The sequence below is a fragment of the Ursus maritimus genome, unplaced genomic scaffold (genome assembly GCF_017311325.1).
Source record: "Ursus maritimus isolate PB19 unplaced genomic scaffold, ASM1731132v1 scaffold_7, whole genome shotgun sequence".
Taxonomy (NCBI): domain Eukaryota; kingdom Metazoa; phylum Chordata; class Mammalia; order Carnivora; family Ursidae; genus Ursus; species Ursus maritimus.
In genome coordinates this window covers 27241189-27258684 of record NW_024426885.1, presented here as the reverse complement: position 1 = coordinate 27258684, position 17496 = coordinate 27241189, and the positions used below count along the sequence as shown (strand labels likewise).

Below are 17496 nucleotides of genomic sequence, written 5' to 3'. Positions count from 1 at the left end.
TCAGTTCTCTTGCTCATCCACAAGAAGCTTTTCGGTACCTCCCCTCCCCCACCAAGGGACACCATGACTTCCTTTCTGCAGAGGGGCCTGTCTTGCGGAATAGTTAGGACCAGGGCAAGCTTGTTACCAGGGATCTGGCCTGAGAATCACTCTCCAAGAGTCAGGACTAGATTAATCACATGGCCTTTGATGCTAACCATACCGAAGGGTTATATATTCCGCTTCTGGTTTTAGGATAATGAAAAATGAGGTTATATTTAAAATCTACACATATTTTGAAGACCTCAAGTGTAACCTTGAGCAAATTTATTCACCTCAGTTTTCTAATCTAAACATTCACACGGATATAAAGTGGTTATCCTAATGCCAGCTGCACAGCAGAGTATAAGATGCTAGCTCTGTAGCTCAATGGCTGCAGGCCTAGGACACTGGATTCTTCAGATGCCAATCTTGAAACTGCTGGCCAGGATTTGAGATCATTATCAATCTGGGTTTCAGAAATAAATGCCTGTGATATCCTTGAAGAGTCAAGTTTCAGGGATGTCAAATGGGGAAGAATTGGGAGACTGACAAAGTCACTGCCCCTCCTCCTGAGCAACGAAAAGACAGCTCTTCTTTATCCCAAGCAAAAGCTTTGGCGTCAATTTCCCTTTTGGTGGGCTCCGTCTACCTGTGTGGGCTTGGAATTCCCCTGAACCGAAAGAGGAAGAACCACCTCCCCTGGGGTAAGAGTCCAAAGCCTGGGATTGGAGTTGGTGGGGCAACTCTTCATGGCACTTGCGTCGGGGCTAGGGCAGCGTCTTGGACCTCTCGCGGGCGCAGCCCACCCAACGTTGTCGGTTTGTTGGTGAAGGGATGCCACTGGCCCTGGATGCTAGGGCTGTCCGTGTGGAAGGGCTTGCGGATGCGGATCACTTCCAAGCCCGACTGGTCCGCCAGCTTCTGCACCAGCGTCGCGATCTCCTCGACTGACTTGCAGTGGATGCTCTCCTCGCGCACTGCCCCGTTAACTGGCCGAGGGAGGGGGTGGGGGAGAGGAAGCGGATGGATGGATCAGGGGTCAGACCAGAGGAAGGCGAGCCCGGCCCACCATGCCGCCCTCCAGCCTCGTCCAGACCCACTCACGGTATTCGGCCACTACTCTGGGCACACAGCACGGCCGCGAGTTCACGTATATTACGACCCCTGGGTTCCGTCGGGCGAAGTCGGCCACCTCCCGTTCCACGAACTCCCTGAGGAAGCCGAGAAGAGTAAGCACAGCGACCTCTGACCCAGGGCCACCTCAGCCCGGAGAGCACCCGGCGCCCTTCGCCCGGCTCACCTGGCGCCGCGAGACGACGGCGCGTCGCGGCTGAGGCTAAAGCTGAGACGCTGCAGCTGCTGCACGTAGCGACCCAGCCCGTTGTGGAGGACACTGGCCAGGAAGCGGCTCGGAGTCCCGCGCGCCGTCATGGCTGCAGCGCCCAGGTAGCTCGGGCCAGCCTGGCGGGGCGGGGCGAACGTAGAAGCTTCCGGTTCCGGGAACACCCGCGCCCGGGAGTTTTGCTTCCCCGGTCAAGGCAAGAGGCGCGCCAGTGACCCACGTTGCGGGCGAGAGGGGCGAGAGGAGGGTAGTGACGCTCGGTCAGGGTCGCGAGCTGCTTCTGTCAGTAGAGCCAAGGGAGGACACGGGCGCGGGGACGAGGTGAGCGCGGGGACTGGCGGGAGCCGCCCGGTGGCGCTCTAGTCGTGGCGAGTCCCCTTTGAGGGAAGGAGCGGTGAAAAGGGCCTCCATCTGGGGGCTAGCGCGTTGGGGCCAGGAACGACGCAGGCGGCGGGAGAGATGGGGACGACGAGGAGGTTCCCCGGCCGGGCGGGAGGGGTGAAGAGATGATCTAGAGAAAGCACACTGGTGAGGGGCAGTGTGGAGGGTCGTAGAGGTGAGGCGGTGGCTGTAAAGGGCCATAGAGGTAGAGAGCCAGATAGAGGCACACGGACGTGAAAGATGGGCCTAGATGTGAAATAGCTGCGCAGGGGCTGAAGAGGATTCAGGGAGATGTTTATGAGGGACCAGTTGGAAGAAAAAAGCCACCGCAAGTGGGCTCCGTATAGTGCTGTGCAGAGGATCCCTAGGGTCTGACCTAGTGAAGGCACCCAAACCAAGAACGGAAAGCATTTCAATTAGTGACTTCCTCAATTGGACTAGGAATGTGGGTTCTCCTTCGAGGTGGGTACCCCCTCCGTATCCTGCTGCCTCTGCGTGAGGAGTGGATGGGTCGGAGGGGCCTGCCCAGAAGCTTGGTTCCAGGCCCTCCTCGCAGACGGTACAGGAAGGAGGCTCTCCCAGCCTTGGAGGTACCAGTGTTGCCTGTAACTGCAACCGAAATCCGCCAGTATTTGCGGGCACATGGGATCCCCTTCCAGGATGGCCACAGCTGCCTGCGGGCACCAAGCCCCTTTGTGAAGGCCTTGCAGCTCAAGGACCAGACTGGTGCTCCTGCTTCCTTCAGCCTTTTCATTGACAAGACCACAGGTCGCTTTCTCTGCATGACCAGCCTAGCAGAGGGGAGCTGGGAAGACTTCCAGGCCAGTGTGGAGGGGAGAGGGGAAGGGGCCAGAGAGGGGGTCCTGCTTGGTGAGGCCCCGGAAGCTGAGGACAGTGAGGAAGTCCGAAGGATCTGGGACCGAGCCATACCTCTCTGGGAGCTTCCTGAACCAGAGGAGGCCCAGCTGGCTCGTGTGATGTTTGGCCTTACCAAAGTGACAGATGACACACTCAGGCGTTTCATTGTGCGGTATTTGCGGCCTGCTCGCAGCCTTGTCTTCCCTTGGCTCTCCCCTGGAGGTTTGGGATTACGAGGTCTGAAGCTACTGAGTGCTGAAGGCCAGGGAGATGAAGTGCACTATAAGGAAACCACCATTCCCCGGCCTGGTGTCTACCACAATCTGTTTGGATTACCACTGATCAGTCGGCGAGATGTTGAAGTGGTACTGACCAGTCGAGAGCTGGACAGCCTGGCCTTGAACCAATCCACAGGACTGCCCACCCTTGCCCTACCCCGAGGAACGGCCTGCTTACCCCCTGCCTTGCTCCCTTACCTCGAACAGTTTCGACGTATTGTGCTCTGGCTGGGAGATGACCTTCGGTCCTGGGAAGCTGCCAAGTTGTTTGCCCGAAAACTGAATCCCAAGCGATGCTCCTTGGTGCGGCCTGGGGACCAGCAGCCCCGTCCCCTGGAGGCCCTGAACCGAGGCTTAAATCTTTCTCGTATTCTGCGTACTGCCCTGCCCGCCTGGCACAAGTCTATCGTGTCTTTCCGGCAGCTTCGGGAGGAGGTGCTAGGAGAACTGTCAAATGTGGAGCAGGCAGCTGGCATCCGCTGGAACCGCTTCCCAGACCTCAATCGTCTCTTGAAGGGACATCGGAAGGGCGAGCTGACAGTCTTCACAGGTGAGCCCTTGGGAAATCACTACTTGGGGTAAGAGGCAAAGGATCAGGTGACAAAAGCATGTGGGTTTGGGCCATGGTAAATGTTAAAGAGGAGGTTTCTCCCAACTTTGAAGCCCTTGCTCCAGGTCTTGGTTTTAAGGGTAGAACTTTCCTCCTTCACCCAGGTCTGTGTTCAACCCCCCTGCAGGGCCAACAGGCAGTGGAAAGACAACGTTCATCAGTGAGTATGCCCTGGATTTGTGTACCCAGGGGGTAAACACACTCTGGGGTAGCTTTGAGATCAGCAACGTGAGACTAGCCCGAGTCATGCTGACACAGTTCGCTGTGGGGAGGCTAGAAGAGCAATTGGACAAATACGACGAGTGGGCCGACCGCTTTGAGGACCTGCCTCTCTATTTCATGACTTTCCATGGGCAACAGAGCATCAGGTAAGATTCCGAGGCTTAGGGTTTTCAAAGAATGGGAGGGCAGGAGGACAGATCCCCAACAGAATTTTCAGGAATGCTGGCTTTTCTGCTGGGATGGTTTAGAGAGCCTGCTTGTAATTGACTCTTGAATTCATTGCCTCCTCCTCTTCCCAGGACTGTAATAGACACAATGCAACATGCAGTATACGTCTATGACATTTGTCATGTGGTCATCGACAATCTGCAGTTCATGATGGGGCATGAGCAGCTATCCACAGACAGGTGACATCCTCTTGTCTCACTGGAACCCACTTGAACACACATGTCTTCTCAGGCAGTTGCCCCCTAGGCACACACACTGTACTCTCCTGTTTTCTGACATGTGTGTTTGTACACACCACCCCATGTGTATTTCTGTCTTCATAGAGGTGTGGGTTGTGGCACTGGGAAGTATGGATAGGGATCTAAGTGTGAGTCCTTGGGTAGAGTGGGGTGGGGTGGTTTGTGGGGAGATGTGAATGAATCAAGAGTATGCGTATGTTCTTGTCCCTCTGTTTGTGTCTGATAATGTCTTTATTGGGATTGGGGCAGGATTGCGGCTCAAGACTACATCGTTGGGGCCTTTCGAAAGTTTGCAACAGACAATAGCTGCCATGTGACACTGGTCATTCATCCCCGGAAGGAGGATGATGATAAGGAACTACAGACAGCATCGATTTTTGGTTCAGCCAAAGTAAGTGGCCTTTAGAGGAGCCCAAGCTTTGGAGAGTAGAGGGGACAAGTGTGACCACGAATGGCCCTCATTCAGCCTTAAATCATCTTGACTGTCCACCTGGAAGAGGCAGGAGACAGCTGCCTCTGGGGCCATGACATGAGGAACACATGTGCTAGGAATATAAAGGCTGATAATAGTTGGTCCTTTGCCCCCCTTACCCCCATGAGCTCACATCATCCAGTGGGGAAAATAGACGGTGATTGTAACTCAGTATGATAAGAGCTACGATAGGCAACACAGGTATTTGGGGAGCAACAAGACATCTGAGTCAGCCTGGGACATCTAGGGAGACTTCCTTGCCCGTTGGGGAAAGGAGGCGTCGACAGAGGTTGGGTTGAGTTCTGGCAGACAGTAAGTGTTAAATAGTTGAATAAATGGGAGGGCCTTCTGGGCAGCAGGACCAGCCCGATCCTGGAGCTTCCGGGGATATGCTGAGCACCTGTTACATGCTAGGCCTGGGCTGGGCACAGGGAATCCAGGGTAAGGAGCACAAACTGTGCCACAATGGGACAAACATGGAGCTAGGCAAGAGAGGGACACAGAAGTGCAAAGATAGTTGTTCTTTATTTATGAGGATCAAGAATGGTCTCTGATGAAGTGTGACATTCAGACCGAGTCCTGAATGAATGATAAGAAGCTGGGGTTGAGTAGGGTGGTGAGCTGTGGAGGAGAAGTGTCACAGGCAGAGGGAACAGCATGTACAGAATCCAGGGCAGTGAGGTAGTCAAGGAACTGAAAGTACGCAAGTGGCCCCATCATCATGATCAATAGTTCAGGGAGATTTGCCATTCTTCCCTGGACATTCAGCCTTCCTTTCTCCTTCTCATATGTCTTCTCACTGTTCCTTCCTCCTTCTGCCCCCATCCCCCAGGCAAGCCAGGAAGCGGACAACGTTCTGATTCTACAGGACAGGAAGCTGGTAACTGGTCCAGGGAAACGGTATCTGCAGGTGTCCAAGAACCGCTTTGATGGAGACGTAGGTGTCTTCCCACTGGAATTCAACAAGAGCTCTCTTACGTTCTCCATACCACCAAAGAGCAAGGCTCGGCTCAAGAAGGTCAAGGATGACAATGGGCTGGTGACCAAAAAGCCCTCTTCTGGCAAAAAGGGGGCTGTGCCCCAGAACTCTGAGACTTGCTTGGGTCAGGCCCACCACCCCTACCAGCCAAACCCCTCCAAGCCCTCAAGGTGAAGGCAGTGCAGATCTGGACCCTGAAACGAGCCTGACAGGACAAGCTGGGACATAGACTTTCTTAGCCCTCCGCTAAGGCTACCTCTGTCCTGTGGTCCTAAGTTAGGGACCCTCCTCAGTCAGAGGGGCCTAACCTAGGGCAGAATTCTATACTGAAAGAATTCAATTTAGCAAATATTTGAGAACCTCCTGTGTGCCAGGCTTTGTTCTAAGTCCCAGGAATAGAGCACTGACTAGAGATGAGGTCCCTGCTTCCCGAGAACCTGCAGTCTGGTAAGGGAGACAAGAAAAATGAACAAACACAAAACATAATTTTAGACAGATATACTATGAAGAAAAAACAGCAATGCAGTAATGCTTACAGGTTAGTTTAAGGTCTGGACAGGTATCTCCAAGCAGAGGACACTGGAGATGTGGCCTAAAGAACTAGGATTGAGCCATGTGAACATCTGGTGAAAGAGGATTCCAAGCAGAGGGAAAATGAGACACAGAAGCCCTGAGGTGGGAATGAGCAAATGGAGTTCAAAGCACTAGGTTCAGGCCCCTGAACCTGGAAGGGAACAGAGGACTTCTTGCCAAAACTCCAGCCTAGGTTTCTGGAGCCACAGGGTGACACCGTGAGTATCAGACTCCTCTGCTCCCCACTCTAGACCCTGCCATGAGGTGGCACTCGCTGCCATTGGATCCTTGGTGCTTGGCCCTGTAATATCAGGGCCCCAACGGTGGAAGCTGGCCAGAGAAGAAAGCTGTGAGCCCAGAGTGCCTGCCACCTGGACACTGGTTCCGTGTTATGCTGCCTCAGACCACTGGAGTGGACACAGTCATGACTTTTTGTAGAGCCTTTTCTAGTTTTACTGAAAAAAATTTTCCATTGCCTTTGTTTCTGTGTTTTTTCTTATTTGTCCACCAGGTGTCTCCCCAGTCTATAACTGGATTTTCCTCTTGATTTGAATTGGGAGTCTTTGAGCTGTGCACTCCCAAGGAAGCAGGGGCATTAAAGGGCCTTGACCTACACATCCCTTTATGCCTCTTCTTGGCTTAGGGATGACAGGATGGTGCCTCTTTATCCCTGTCTTCCCTGAGGATCTCCATGTGATCCCTGGCAGAGGTGTGGGTCACTGGGCCACATGCCTAGGCCCTGCCTGACCAGCTGTTCCTAAGTGATAGGAGCCACTCACCTACCTCTCAATGTGGACTCATGCTCAGTGTCTTCTTATCTGTCTCCCCATCCATTTCCCTCGTCCTTTTACACTCAGTGTTTCTCTTATGTTCATGTGTCAGAACTCCTGGGATTCTTTAAAAATGCAGAACCTAGGGCTTACTCTCTTCCCCAGTAAACACACAGACGTTTCTAATTCTGGAGGTCTGAGGAAAGGTATAGGATTCCTCATTTTTAACAAGTACTGAAGGAAATAGCAAAGTTAGAGACCTTGTCAGAAATAGTCCTAAATGAGGGCACTTTCCCATCTCACTTCCTCTGATATCCTAAAGTCCCATTTTCCCTTTAGATTTGCATGCAAGAACGGTCAGAATGCAAGATGTTCTGAGGGGTTGGGGCCCTTGTAAGGGTGGGCAGAAGTTTCCTGCTCCCTTGAAGTCTTATCAAGTTCTCCCAGTCCACCTAAGGGGGCTGCTTCTGGGGCCCTGTGGAAGGCTATGGGGTCTCTGGTCTGTTGTGTGTGAGAACTGTGGCTACAACTATCTCCTGAAACAGACCCTGGAACAAAGCTGTTCTCTGGGGAAGAACCTACGGGGGAGGGAGGGAGGGGGTAGCCCCTCCAGGGCCTCCCTTCTTGGGGGTCTCTCCCAGACTGGCTGGAGCCAGGCCTCCTAATCCCGCAGTAATCATTCCCAGCCGCCGGCTGGTCTACGCCTCATCCAGGGTCTGTAACACTGAACACCAACCATGCCTTCCAGATGTACACCACCAGGTCATTCCTACCGCTAAGGATGCTGGTCTCCTGGGAACGCCTGGTGTGTTCTCTCTCAGGCAATCCTTTAGGGATTTCCGTTAGGGGACCTTTGAGGTCTCTCTGAATTGGGGATAGAGGAATAGAGACGCACTTGCCTGTCTTGCCCTACCCTCCTAGCAGACTCCATGGGAGGGGAAGTTAATGCTCCCCCAGCCCCACCCCCTATACAAACGCATTCCATTGCACACCTGTCTTAAACTCCTCACATAAGATTAGCCCAAAGTATGTTCAGGAGTCCCTGGAGCCTAGAAAGCAGTGGGGGATCCCCGGGTGCTGTGTAAGGTCGCTGGGAGCCACTGTCCCTGTACCAAACCAGGGTGGATTGAGGCAAATTACCTGGTCTTGGCCTATATCCAATTGGGTATTAAGAATCTCCCTGAGGGGCGCCTGGGTGGCACAGCGGTTAAGCGCCTGCCTTCAGCTCAGGGCGTGATCCCGGCGTTCCGGGATCAAGCCCCACATCAGGCTCTTCCGCTATGAGCCTGCTTCTTCCTCTCCCACTCCCCCTGCTTGTGTTCCCTCTCTCGCTGGCTGTCTCTCTCTCTGTCAAATAAATAAATTAAATCTTTAAAAAAAAAAAAAAAAAGAATCTCCCTGAGAGTTCAGGGAGGGCCTGGCCAAGCAGGGTCCAGCTGAATCTGCAGCCCTGTCCTCGGATTTAGTGTCATATTTGTCTGTGAAGGGGCAGCTTTTGTCCTCCAGTAGATTCTTTACTACAGGTGGGTTTGAGAAGAGACTAAATTCACTGGACTCCTGCTGCGCAAGTACTCAGGCTGCAAGTATGGCCCAGATACCTGTAGATACACAGTCTGCGCCTTCCCACAGGCTGCCTTGGGGGCCACCGAGGGAACCCTAGGTGCCTCCCCCTATACAGAGCAACTTCCTGTTTTTGCCTGTGGGTGGAACTTTATGAGTCGAAGGGAAGCCTGGCTATGCTCTGTGGGGGGCCAGAACTGGCAAATAGGCTCACCTGGGCAAACACCTACTCCCGCGGGGAGGGGAGGTGCGGTTCTGCAAGGGCAGTTCCGACCGACCGGAGGGTGGGGCGGGGTCTGTTTTGGTGAAACCCGAGCAGTCTTTGTCTGCTTCCTAGAGGTTTTCCTTGTTCCTGGGGAATGAGCCGAGAGTGGACCCGATTTGGCTCCCTACAGGGCAGGGCAGGTGGCAGTAAAGCCCTATCACCAACCTGGTTAGGGCGGCCAGGTAGTTTAGTTCTCGGTCACGTGCAGCTCGTCCCTTCCCCAGGTCGAAAACCAAATCCAGAAAGCTGTGAAATCGGAGGCCAAAGGGGCAGCCTCAGGCCACCGTCGAGCTACCGCTGGGCTGGGTACCGGGTCGGCTGTTGAGGGGGTGCTGGGCAGACCACTCCCCTCCCTGGGTCGGGGGCGCGGCCTCAGCCGCCCCGCCCCGCTCCACCAGGCCGGGCCAGGCGGGCGCCCGGAGTCCGGAGCCCGGAGCTGGCTGGGAGCCGGCAGATCTGCGGCGAGGAGGTGCTCGCGCTGGAGCAGGAGCTGGGCGGGAGCTGGAGCAGCGGCGCAGGTGGCGCTGGGTGAGTGGGGGGCCAGTGGAGGTGTCGGAACTCCAGCCTCCCGCACATCCCGGCTCCGGAGCGAACTTTCCCGGTCTGGGGAAGCCGGGCTTTGGAGTGAGGAGGGGGTCCCACTATGGGGTGGGGGTGGGGGTGCAGGCAAGGAGCCTGAACTGGGAACCGACACGGAAACTCACACCGACGGATCCACACACGCGCGCACACAGACCCACGCACTTGGGACACAGGAACACACGTGCACTCAGGAAAGGACGCGCCCAGTGGGCTACCCTTGCAGTCCCTGGAACAGGGGCCCACACGGACCCCCAGCGGACAGGGTGCTCTGCTGTCGCGTACTTGACGGAGTGGGAGAAAAGGGCTGCCCGGTGACCGCCGACGGGGGCGGGCCGGGTGGGACACCTCCGGAGGTTCCTGCTTCCTGGCCGCCCACAGGTGAAGACTAAGACGTAAACAGGCGCCGAGCACGTGATCGCTTCGCAGACAAGTGGGCTGTGCTCCCCCACCCCCGCATCAGGGCAAGGACCTGCCTCCCCAGTCCTGGGCAAGTCAGCCAGGTCTCCAGTCGGGCTGTGTTCCCTTCTCCGCCTCCAGAAATGTTAAGCCTTCCGCCAGAAATGGGAGCACAACGCCCCCTGGAGTCCGGGTAGCGCAGGACCGAAGACTGTCGGGCTCGGTGGAGTTACCTGGGCTCCTCTCCTTCCTTCAGGCGAACACGTTCATGGTATCTTCATCCCTGGAGGTATCGGAGGAGGGCGCTATTTTTGATGGCCGTGTACTGCAGCCCCCGCCCCATACCTCCAGTCTGGGGAGCCTGAGCGCCGGTGGGTCCCCTTCCTACCACCACCCCTCCTTGCAGAACTGGGAGCTCCTCCCCTCACTGTGGGAGCAGAAAGCCCACTCGTGCAAGAGTGGAAGCCCTCCATTCCCAGAGAATGCATGAGGGTAAATGTCCCCTCAATACGGGAGTGGGTCTATCTCCCTTCCCTAGAAGGCCTATCTCCCTTCCCTCCCAGGGAATGGGGGAGTGGGCAGCGGCCCTCTGCCTCCCTCTCTGCCCCACCCTCCACCCCTACACACATGCTGAGCCCAGCTGCTGCCTGAGCTTCTGGGCTGGCTGCCAGAAAGGGGAGGAGGCTCCTGGTGCCCCAAGAGGCTGGAATCAGGGCAAGGCCAGAGGAGGGGGTCTCTATAGGGAGGGGGGGCTCAGTCTGTTCTTGTGAGGATCAGGGTCTGGGGTGAGCCTGAGGGTGGCTGGGCTATGTCTCCCTTTCCAGGGAAAAAGAAAGAAAAACAACCCTTTCCATAGAGCTAAAAATAGAGCTGAGAGCCGGCCAGGGCTGTGGCCTGGAAGGGGGGGATGCTCCTTCCTGGGGCAGAGGAGCTCTGGCAGGCCTTGGCCTTGGGGGTGGGGATGCAAGTAGGGGGTGGGAGGCGGTCCTTGCCCAGGGGTATGGGCATCAGCTGACCTGACTGGGGCACAGAGACCCCTGGGGGAAAGTCTGTGTGGTAGAATGTTTGTGAAAACCACGTGTATGTGTAAGTTATCTGACTGAATGAGACCACCAATGTGTGAAAGATGCTTAGGAGACGAAGCCCATTTAAGATTGTTACTCGGTAGGAAGGACTCTGAGTCTATGTGAAAGACTGTGCACAACAAGGTGTGTGACACCCAGTATGTCTGTGTGTGCGTTGGCCTGAAAGATTATGGAAAGAAGGAACGTGGAACCACGTGATGGATGAGACTGTGTGATTGTGGCTGCGTGGGACTGAGTGTGGGAAAGGTCGTGTGGGTGTTAAGAAGATTGTGTTGTTTGCGAGAGGGTGAGAATATCTGTGACCCTGAGAAGACAGAGGAGTGTTGTCAGCTGTGAGGCTGGTGTAGGTTCGGACTGTAGGTTTGGACCGCCTCACCCCAGTGATTGTTGGCGGGGGGGTGGGGGGGCGGGGGGCGGCAGGGGCTGCCTCTAACCCAGCAATGAACTCTCCCTGAACAAATGATTCTGAAGGAAGGCAGGGGAGCAGACAGCCGCGCCCGGGGCAGGCCTGGGCTCGCGGGGTCGAGAGGGTACGGAGCTGGGGAACCGGGTACGGGCCCCCAAGGTTGAGGGGGTGACGGTGTATTCTCCGAATATGTCGCCAGGTGGCGCCACTTCCGCAAGTCCGAATATGCCTCCATCAACCGCTGGGTCGGGGGGAGGGCGGGCAGGCACGGCCCGAGCCTGGGTCCCGGACCTTTCCTGGGGAGCAGGGCACGACAGCCGGGGAGGGTGAGGGGGTAGCTGACCCTCGGCGCCCCGCTCTGGACTCCAAAGCCGGAGAGTGTGTCTTGCGGGGCAGGCTTCGACTGGAGGAGCGGAGGGGGAAGGGCGGCCGCCCTGGCGCCTGGCCCTTTGTGCTCGAACAATGACCAGCTGCCGCTGGCCCCGGGGCCCGGGTAGGGGTAGAGGGTGACCCGCCGCCGCCGCCGAGTCCCGAGCCGACCGACCTTCGGGGCGGGGGGGAGTGGATCCTGAGTCCCGCGGCGCGGCCCCCGCGTGCGCCCGGCCGGCCTCGCGTGACGCGGAGTGCCTGCGCGTGTCCGCGCCCGGGGCGGGGACGCCCCTCGGACCCCTCCCCCGCGCTGCGCCGCCCACTCGGGCCGGACGGGGGCCGGTCGGGCCGGGGGCGCCGCGAAGGCGGGGCCGGGCCGGGCGGCTCCGAGCGGCCGCGCGCGGGCTGGAGCCGGGCGGCGCGCCTGTGGAGCGCTGGGGGCGGCCCGGGGCCGAGCATGGAGCGGCGCGGCGGAGGTGAGGGGGGGCCGGGGCCGGGAGGTGACCTGGGGGCGCCCCCAACTTCTGCGCGGCGGAGGACCGGTAGGGAGGCGGCAACCCCCAGCCGCCCCCACTTAATGGAAGCGGGGAAAGGTGGGGGGGGCGCTCTGGAGGGTGGGTTGGGGGCTCCAGCTTCCTGTCGCGGAATGGGAACTCGTGATCCCAGACTTGATCCCGCCTGACTGGTCTTTGGAGTTTGGTGGGGGGAGACTTTCCCCAACTCTTCAGCCCCCAAAACAGGTCTGTGGGAGTTCAGCTTAGCCAGACCTGCCCGGGGCCCTGGCTGAGCCCAGCGCTCCGCGGCCCCCAGCCCACGAAGGGGGGGGTGTGTGTGTGCTGGGCCGGAGTGATTACTCGGGGAGTGCTGGGGAGAGCCAGGGGTTCCCTTTCCCACAGCCACAACGCATTTCTCAAAATGGAGCCTCCACTTGCCCCTCCTTCTCTCTCGGGCTCCCGCTCTTGGAGCCCGGCTGGCTGGGCCTGGCTTTCCAGAGGCCTGGCTCTGGCTCCCTGGGTGTCTGGCCCTGGGGGCCCAGTTTTTATATCTCTTCTGGGTTTAGGGGCCCCTGGCTCCATGGGATTCACTGGGTCAGCCTGTCTTCTTGTCTGCTGACCCTGGGCCTCTCTGAGTCTTTGTCTCTTGTCTTTTGGGTCCCTGTCTTTCTCGGAGTCCGTCTGTCTCCTCCCCTTCTCACTTTCTTAGTGCTCACTGAAGTGGGCAAATGCAGACAGAGGTGCCAGGCTCCCTGGCCCCCTAAGAAGCCCCTTCCCCACAGCTTTCTCCGTGCCCTGGAGTGGGAGAGGGCAGGAGATGGGGTGTGCCATCTGCTTAGCCCAGGGCTGGCACTTGGTGGGTGGGCTCTGCTCTCCCCCAGGTTCCCACCCCTAGCTCCTCCACCCTCGGTCTGGATACCTTCCTGGTTCTTAGGGTCCTTTGACTTGAGTGGGGAGGTGGAGGGCGGGCCTAGTGGAATACAAGCAAGAAAGAAGGGGGACAGACCAGGCACAGGAGTCAGATAATGTGTCTCTCCTTTCCCGACACTCCTGGGAGTGACAAGAACCAGGCTCCTGCTCACCCAGTTGGCCCTGCTTGTCCCCCAGGCTCCCACCCATGCTCTCACACATGCTCTGTCCACACACACTCCTCTGTACACACTTGTGCACACTCACGTTCCTGTTCGTATGCTCGTGCAAGATCCGGGGGGGTTACATATAACTCGTGTGTACCTGAAGGGACATCTACCCAGAGACACTCGCAGATAGTTGCACTCATGCACCACGAATTCACTTATCACATATGCAGTTATGACTTTTACGTACTTTCTGAGGGACCCCAGTGAACACACGCGTGTACTCTTATGATGTGTTAATCCACACATGCGAATGATAGGAATGTCCCGACGCAGCTATTCAAACCTACATATCCTCGCACGCACTCGTTCATGGTGTGTTCACACATTTTCATGTAACACGTAGTGAGTACTCATTTCCACGCGCCTGTGCGTAGTCTCCGCACACAGATCAGTGCAAACTCCTGTCCCTGCGCCATTCTCTGTCCACTTCTTGGCCCCCACTCTGCGTGATGACTTCAGCACATGCCTGCGCCCTGGTCTTCGGCCTTAGGACTGGGGAGGGAGTTCCGGGCGGGGACTGGCTGTCCCCTTCCAGGAAGGAGCGGAGCCTGGGGAGGTGGAGCCCTCCTCGCTGGGTCCAGGGAAGGGAGATCTGAGAGCAGCTGCCAGAGGTGATGGTGGGGCTTCCACCCGCATCCCCTCGGGGCTACTCTGGGGAATGTCTACAGCCGGATGGTTTCACAGAAGCCGAGCTTGGCGGCAGGCCTGTGTCGGCTCCTTTCGGCCAGACCGATTGGGTGTGGTGAGGCTAGGAGTTGTCATGGAAGCAAGCACGAGCCTGCATCCACCTCTAGAAAGCAGGAGACCCCAGAGCGCTCCTGTGGGCTACCTCAGCGCTCTGGGTTTCTTGTTTGGCCAGCTCTACCCTCGCCGCCTCTCCGTCTGGGAGAAACTGAGGCCCAGCTGGGGGAGGCTGGGCACTGCCCGGCCTTGGCTCTTTATTCCCTAATTACCATCTGAGTTGCTGACTCTGTCCCTGAGGTTGCCTCTGCCCCAAGTGCCCTCTAATGAGGCCACCTGGTCCCAGGGGACCAGGAACCTGTGCTGGGAGCCGGCAGAGAGCTGCCTGATGAGCTTGAGTCCCAGCCTCTGTGAGGGATGCAGGCTTGGGCTGGGGCCCTGCACAACCACCAAGCCTCCCTCCCCTCCTCATCCTTGCTTGGTAGGGTCAGCCCTTAGCCCTGTTCAGACCAGAGTTGGGCGGTGACCTGGATCCCAGGAAGATCCGAGGTTCACGCCAGTGCTGGAGGAGGAGCCTTGGGGGATCGGGGCTTGTACTGATGTCAGGAGGCTGTTTGATGTGGGGCAAGGGGTCAGGAGAGGGACTCAGGGACTTGTATAGGAAGGGGCCTCAAGGTGAAGGGACTCTGACACCACTGCCCTGCTCACAGGTTCCCCTGGAGGCCCTTGGCCAGGCCTGAGCCTCTGTCGCCATGGCCATTGTGCAGACTCTGCCAGTGCCACTGGAGCCCGCTCCTGAGGCCACCACTGCCCCGCAAGCTCCAGCCATGGGCAGCGTGAGCAGCCTCATCTCCGGCCGGCCCTGCCCTGGGGGGCCGGCGCCTCCCCGCCACCACGGCCCCCCTGGGCCCACCTTCTTCCGACAGCAGGATGGCCTGCTACGGGGTGGCTATGAGGCACAGGAGCCGCTGTGCCCGGCTGTGCCCCCGAGGAAGGCCGTCCCTGGCACCAGCTTCACCTACATCAACGAGGACTTTCGGACAGAGTCACCGCCCAGCCCGAGCAGTGACATCGAGGATGCCCGAGAACAGCGGGCACGTAATGCCCATCTCCGTGGCCCCCCACCCAAGCTCATCCCTGTCTCTGGAAAGCTGGAGAAGGTGAGGACCAGCCCTTCCTTTGGGGCCCGGGTGGAATCAGGAGCCCCCCGAAAAAGCTGGAATTTGGGAGCCGATTTAGAGGAGAGAATGTGGGCTGCGGATTCACCTCCCCGGGTTCTAATCCCAGCTCTGCCTCAGTCTAGCTGCATGACCTCAGGGAAGTCACTTAAGCTTTCTGAGCCAGAGGTTCTGTGTCTGTGGAGGCACCAGGTCAGCTCTCCTGTGATGGTCGGGAGCATTCCATCACATAATGTACGTCAGTGTCTAGCCTAGTGCCTGTCGCACGGCATGTGCTTAATAAGTGTGAGCTGCTCAGTCTCTCGTAACTGTGCAACTGCTACACGTCTGATTCTGAACGAGGCCTTTAACTTTGCTGAGCCTCCATTTCCTCATCTGTAATATGGGCACAGTGATACTATTTTGCTCGTGTGGCTGTTGTAATGATTAGAGGCGAACCTTCTAAATGGCTTGGTGTAAAGGATATCAGGGGACCCTCAGACGGTGGAATTCTTATGAATGTGTGGGGGATTGGGGACCCCAGATGGGAGGGCAGGGAGTATGATAAGGGCTTCGAAAGACTGGGCAGCTCATCCCCAGTGTCACATGGCACCTCATTTCAGAACATGGAGAAAATCCTGATCCGCCCAACAGCCTTCAAGCCAGTGCTGCCCAAACCTCGAGGGGCACCATCCCTACCTAGCTTCCTGGGTCCTCGGGCCGCCGGACTGTCTGGGAGCCAGGGCAGCCTAACACAGCTGTTTGGGGGCCCTGCCTCGTCCTCCTCTTCCTCCTCCTCCTCGGCTGCCGACAAACCCCTGGCCCTGAGTGGCTGGGCCAGCGGCTGCCCGTCGGGGACACTGTCTGACTCCGGGCGAAACTCACTGTCCAGCCTGCCCACCTACAGCACCGGGGGTGCAGAGCCAGCCACCCACTCCCCAGGCGGGCACCTGCCCTCCCATGGCCCTGGGCGGGGGGCACTGCCCGCGCCAGCCCGAGGGGCCCCTACTGGGCCCTCCCACTCGGACAGTGGCCGATCTTCCTCCAGCAAGAGCACAGGCTCCCTGGGAGGCCGTGTGGCTGGGGGGCTCTTGGGCAGTGGTGCCCGGGCCTCCCCTGACAGCAGCTCCTGTGGGGAGCGCTCCCCGCCCCCGCCCCCGCCCCCTCCGCCCCCTTCGGATGAGGCCCTGCTGCACTGTGTCCTGGAAGGAAAGCTCCACGACCGTGAGGCAGAGCTGCAGCAGCTGCGGGACAGTCTGGACGAGAGTGAGGTGACCATGTGCCAGGTGTGGTCAGCAGCGATAATGGGGGTGGTGCGGCAGGATGTCCACAGGAGCTGGGAGGCCAAGGAGCATTTCTGTGTGTGCTGGGGGGCAGGGGGGCAGGCGAGGTGTTGGGCAGTCCCCGGCCCAGCTGTCAGGCTTAACCTCCGGAGTGGTGAGGAGTCCAAGCCGGCACCGCCATTTCCTGCCTGTCAGGCTTGAGCAAGACCCTTCCCGGTGCTGAGCCTCGCTTTCCTCAGCTGTAGATGGGGAGATTTCTGGCCTTCTACGGTTATTATGAGGATTAAGTAAAGCAAAGGCTGTGGAGGGCTTAGAATGACGCCTGGCACCTAGGAATTCCTGCAGAAGTGTTTGCTATTATGGACGTTGTTTCTAGAATCCTAGAAGTGGTCGTGACTAGAGTTGTCATAATTATTCTCATGGTTGAATGGAGTCTCCTGTCCCCGAGCGCAGCCATAGGCCTCCAGAGCAGCAGTCGGTGACCTGGGAGCGGTGGGCAGGGGTGGGGAGGCCGGAGGCTGGGGGAGCCCCCAGGACCCAGGTCTGCCTTCCGTCCCCAGGCGTACGAGGAGCGGCAGCGGCACTGGCCACGGGAGCGCGAGGCGCTGCGGGACGACGGCCCCGCGCAGGCCCAGCGGGCGCCGCGGGCCCAACAGCTGCTCCAGCTGCAGGTGCTCCAGCTGCAGCAGGAGAAGCGGCAGCTGCAGGACGACTTCGCGCAGCTGCTGCAGGAGCGGGAGCAGCTGGAGCGGCGCTGCGCCACCTTCGAGCGGAGCAGCGGGAGCTCGGGCCGCGGCTCGAGGAGACCAAGTGGGAGGTGGGCCGGGCCGGGAGGGCCGGGGAGCGGGGCCTACCGGGACGAGCCCTGGGCCCCGGGTTCCAGCCATACCCCCCTCTCAGCCTGCTACTCCCGGAGGTCCTCCCCATCCTCACCTCCGGGAGATGAAGATCCCCCTCTGACCTCCCTGGGGGGTGTCTCCTTGTGCCACCATTTTAGGTCTCATTGGTCGGGTCGAGTGCTCACAGTAGCCAGTGGCATTTCATCCACTGCCTCCCGACCAATAAGAATAAGACGATAGAGCCTGCTACGCGCCCGGAACTTTCTA

At 58.3% G+C, this 17496-nt stretch overlaps 3 protein-coding genes and 1 long non-coding RNA gene across 8 annotated transcripts in view; 2 read left to right on the top strand and 2 right to left on the bottom strand.

Annotated features, from left to right (window-relative positions):
- Positions 1 to 273: 273 nt before the first annotated feature.
- MRPL43 (mitochondrial ribosomal protein L43) lies at positions 274 to 1507 on the bottom strand. Its single transcript, XM_008707311.2, has 3 exons — positions 1322 to 1507; positions 1126 to 1232; positions 274 to 1010 (listed from the first exon to the last, which is right to left on the bottom strand). The coding sequence occupies exons 1-3, from the start codon at positions 1450 to 1452 to the stop codon at positions 769 to 771; spliced, it is 480 nt and encodes a 159-aa protein (XP_008705533.1). The 5' UTR covers positions 1453 to 1507; the 3' UTR covers positions 274 to 768.
- A 52-nt stretch (positions 1508 to 1559) lies between these two features.
- On the top strand, positions 1560 to 6684 carry TWNK (twinkle mtDNA helicase). Of its 3 annotated transcripts, XM_008707775.2 has the most exons (6): positions 1560 to 1684; positions 3304 to 3430; positions 3618 to 3858; positions 4012 to 4119; positions 4429 to 4570; positions 5484 to 6684. In XM_008707775.2, the coding sequence occupies exons 3-6, from the start codon at positions 3737 to 3739 to the stop codon at positions 5802 to 5804; spliced, it is 693 nt and encodes a 230-aa protein (XP_008705997.1). In that variant the 5' UTR covers positions 1560 to 1684; positions 3304 to 3430; positions 3618 to 3736; the 3' UTR covers positions 5805 to 6684. The 3 variants fall into 3 exon arrangements, with proteins under 3 accessions (XP_008705997.1, XP_008705875.1, XP_008705941.1); XM_008707653.2 differs by lacking the exon at positions 1560 to 1684 and having other exon boundaries at positions 1699 to 3430; XM_008707719.2 differs by lacking the exon at positions 1560 to 1684 and having other exon boundaries at positions 3040 to 3430; positions 3595 to 3858.
- On the bottom strand, positions 5158 to 11937 carry LOC103678228. 3 transcript variants are annotated; one of them, XR_005833204.1, is made up of 4 exons: positions 11812 to 11937; positions 10010 to 10059; positions 8964 to 9044; positions 5158 to 5603 (listed from the first exon to the last, which is right to left on the bottom strand). It is a non-coding gene; the product is annotated as an uncharacterized LOC103678228 (long non-coding RNA). The 3 variants fall into 3 exon arrangements; XR_005833203.1 differs by lacking the exon at positions 11812 to 11937 and having other exon boundaries at positions 10010 to 10583; XR_005833202.1 differs by lacking the exons at positions 10010 to 10059; positions 11812 to 11937 and having other exon boundaries at positions 8964 to 9205.
- The window catches only part of LZTS2 (leucine zipper tumor suppressor 2), a 10080-nt gene continuing 1815 nt past the window's right edge, over positions 9232 to 17496 (top strand). The window contains 5 exon segments of the mRNA XM_040624217.1: positions 9232 to 9326; positions 14661 to 15110; positions 15731 to 16393; positions 16951 to 17158; positions 17161 to 17207. Coding sequence (XP_040480151.1) covers positions 14703 to 15110; positions 15731 to 16393; positions 16951 to 17158; positions 17161 to 17207 — 1326 coding nt within the window. The 5' untranslated portion in view covers positions 9232 to 9326; positions 14661 to 14702.

Excerpts from the sequence above, each read along its gene's own strand:
- MRPL43 (XM_008707311.2), bottom strand. The coding sequence starts at position 1,452 with ATGACGGCGCGCGGGACTCCGAGCCGCTTCCTGGCCAGTGTCCTCCAC. Across the intron at positions 1,233-1,321 it reads CCGTCGTCTCGCGGCGCCAG|GGAGTTCGTGGAACGGGAGG; the intron begins GTGAGCCGGGCG and ends CGGCTTCCTCAG. Across the intron at positions 1,011-1,125 it reads CAGAGTAGTGGCCGAATACC|TTAACGGGGCAGTGCGCGAG; the intron begins GTGAGTGGGTCT and ends TCCCTCGGCCAG.
- TWNK (XM_008707653.2), top strand. The coding sequence starts at position 2,188 with ATGTGGGTTCTCCTTCGAGGTGGGTACCCCCTCCGTATCCTGCTGCCT. Across the intron at positions 3,431-3,617 it reads CGAGCTGACAGTCTTCACAG|GGCCAACAGGCAGTGGAAAG; the intron begins GTGAGCCCTTGG and ends ACCCCCCTGCAG. Across the intron at positions 4,120-4,428 it reads GAGCAGCTATCCACAGACAG|GATTGCGGCTCAAGACTACA; the intron begins GTGACATCCTCT and ends GGATTGGGGCAG.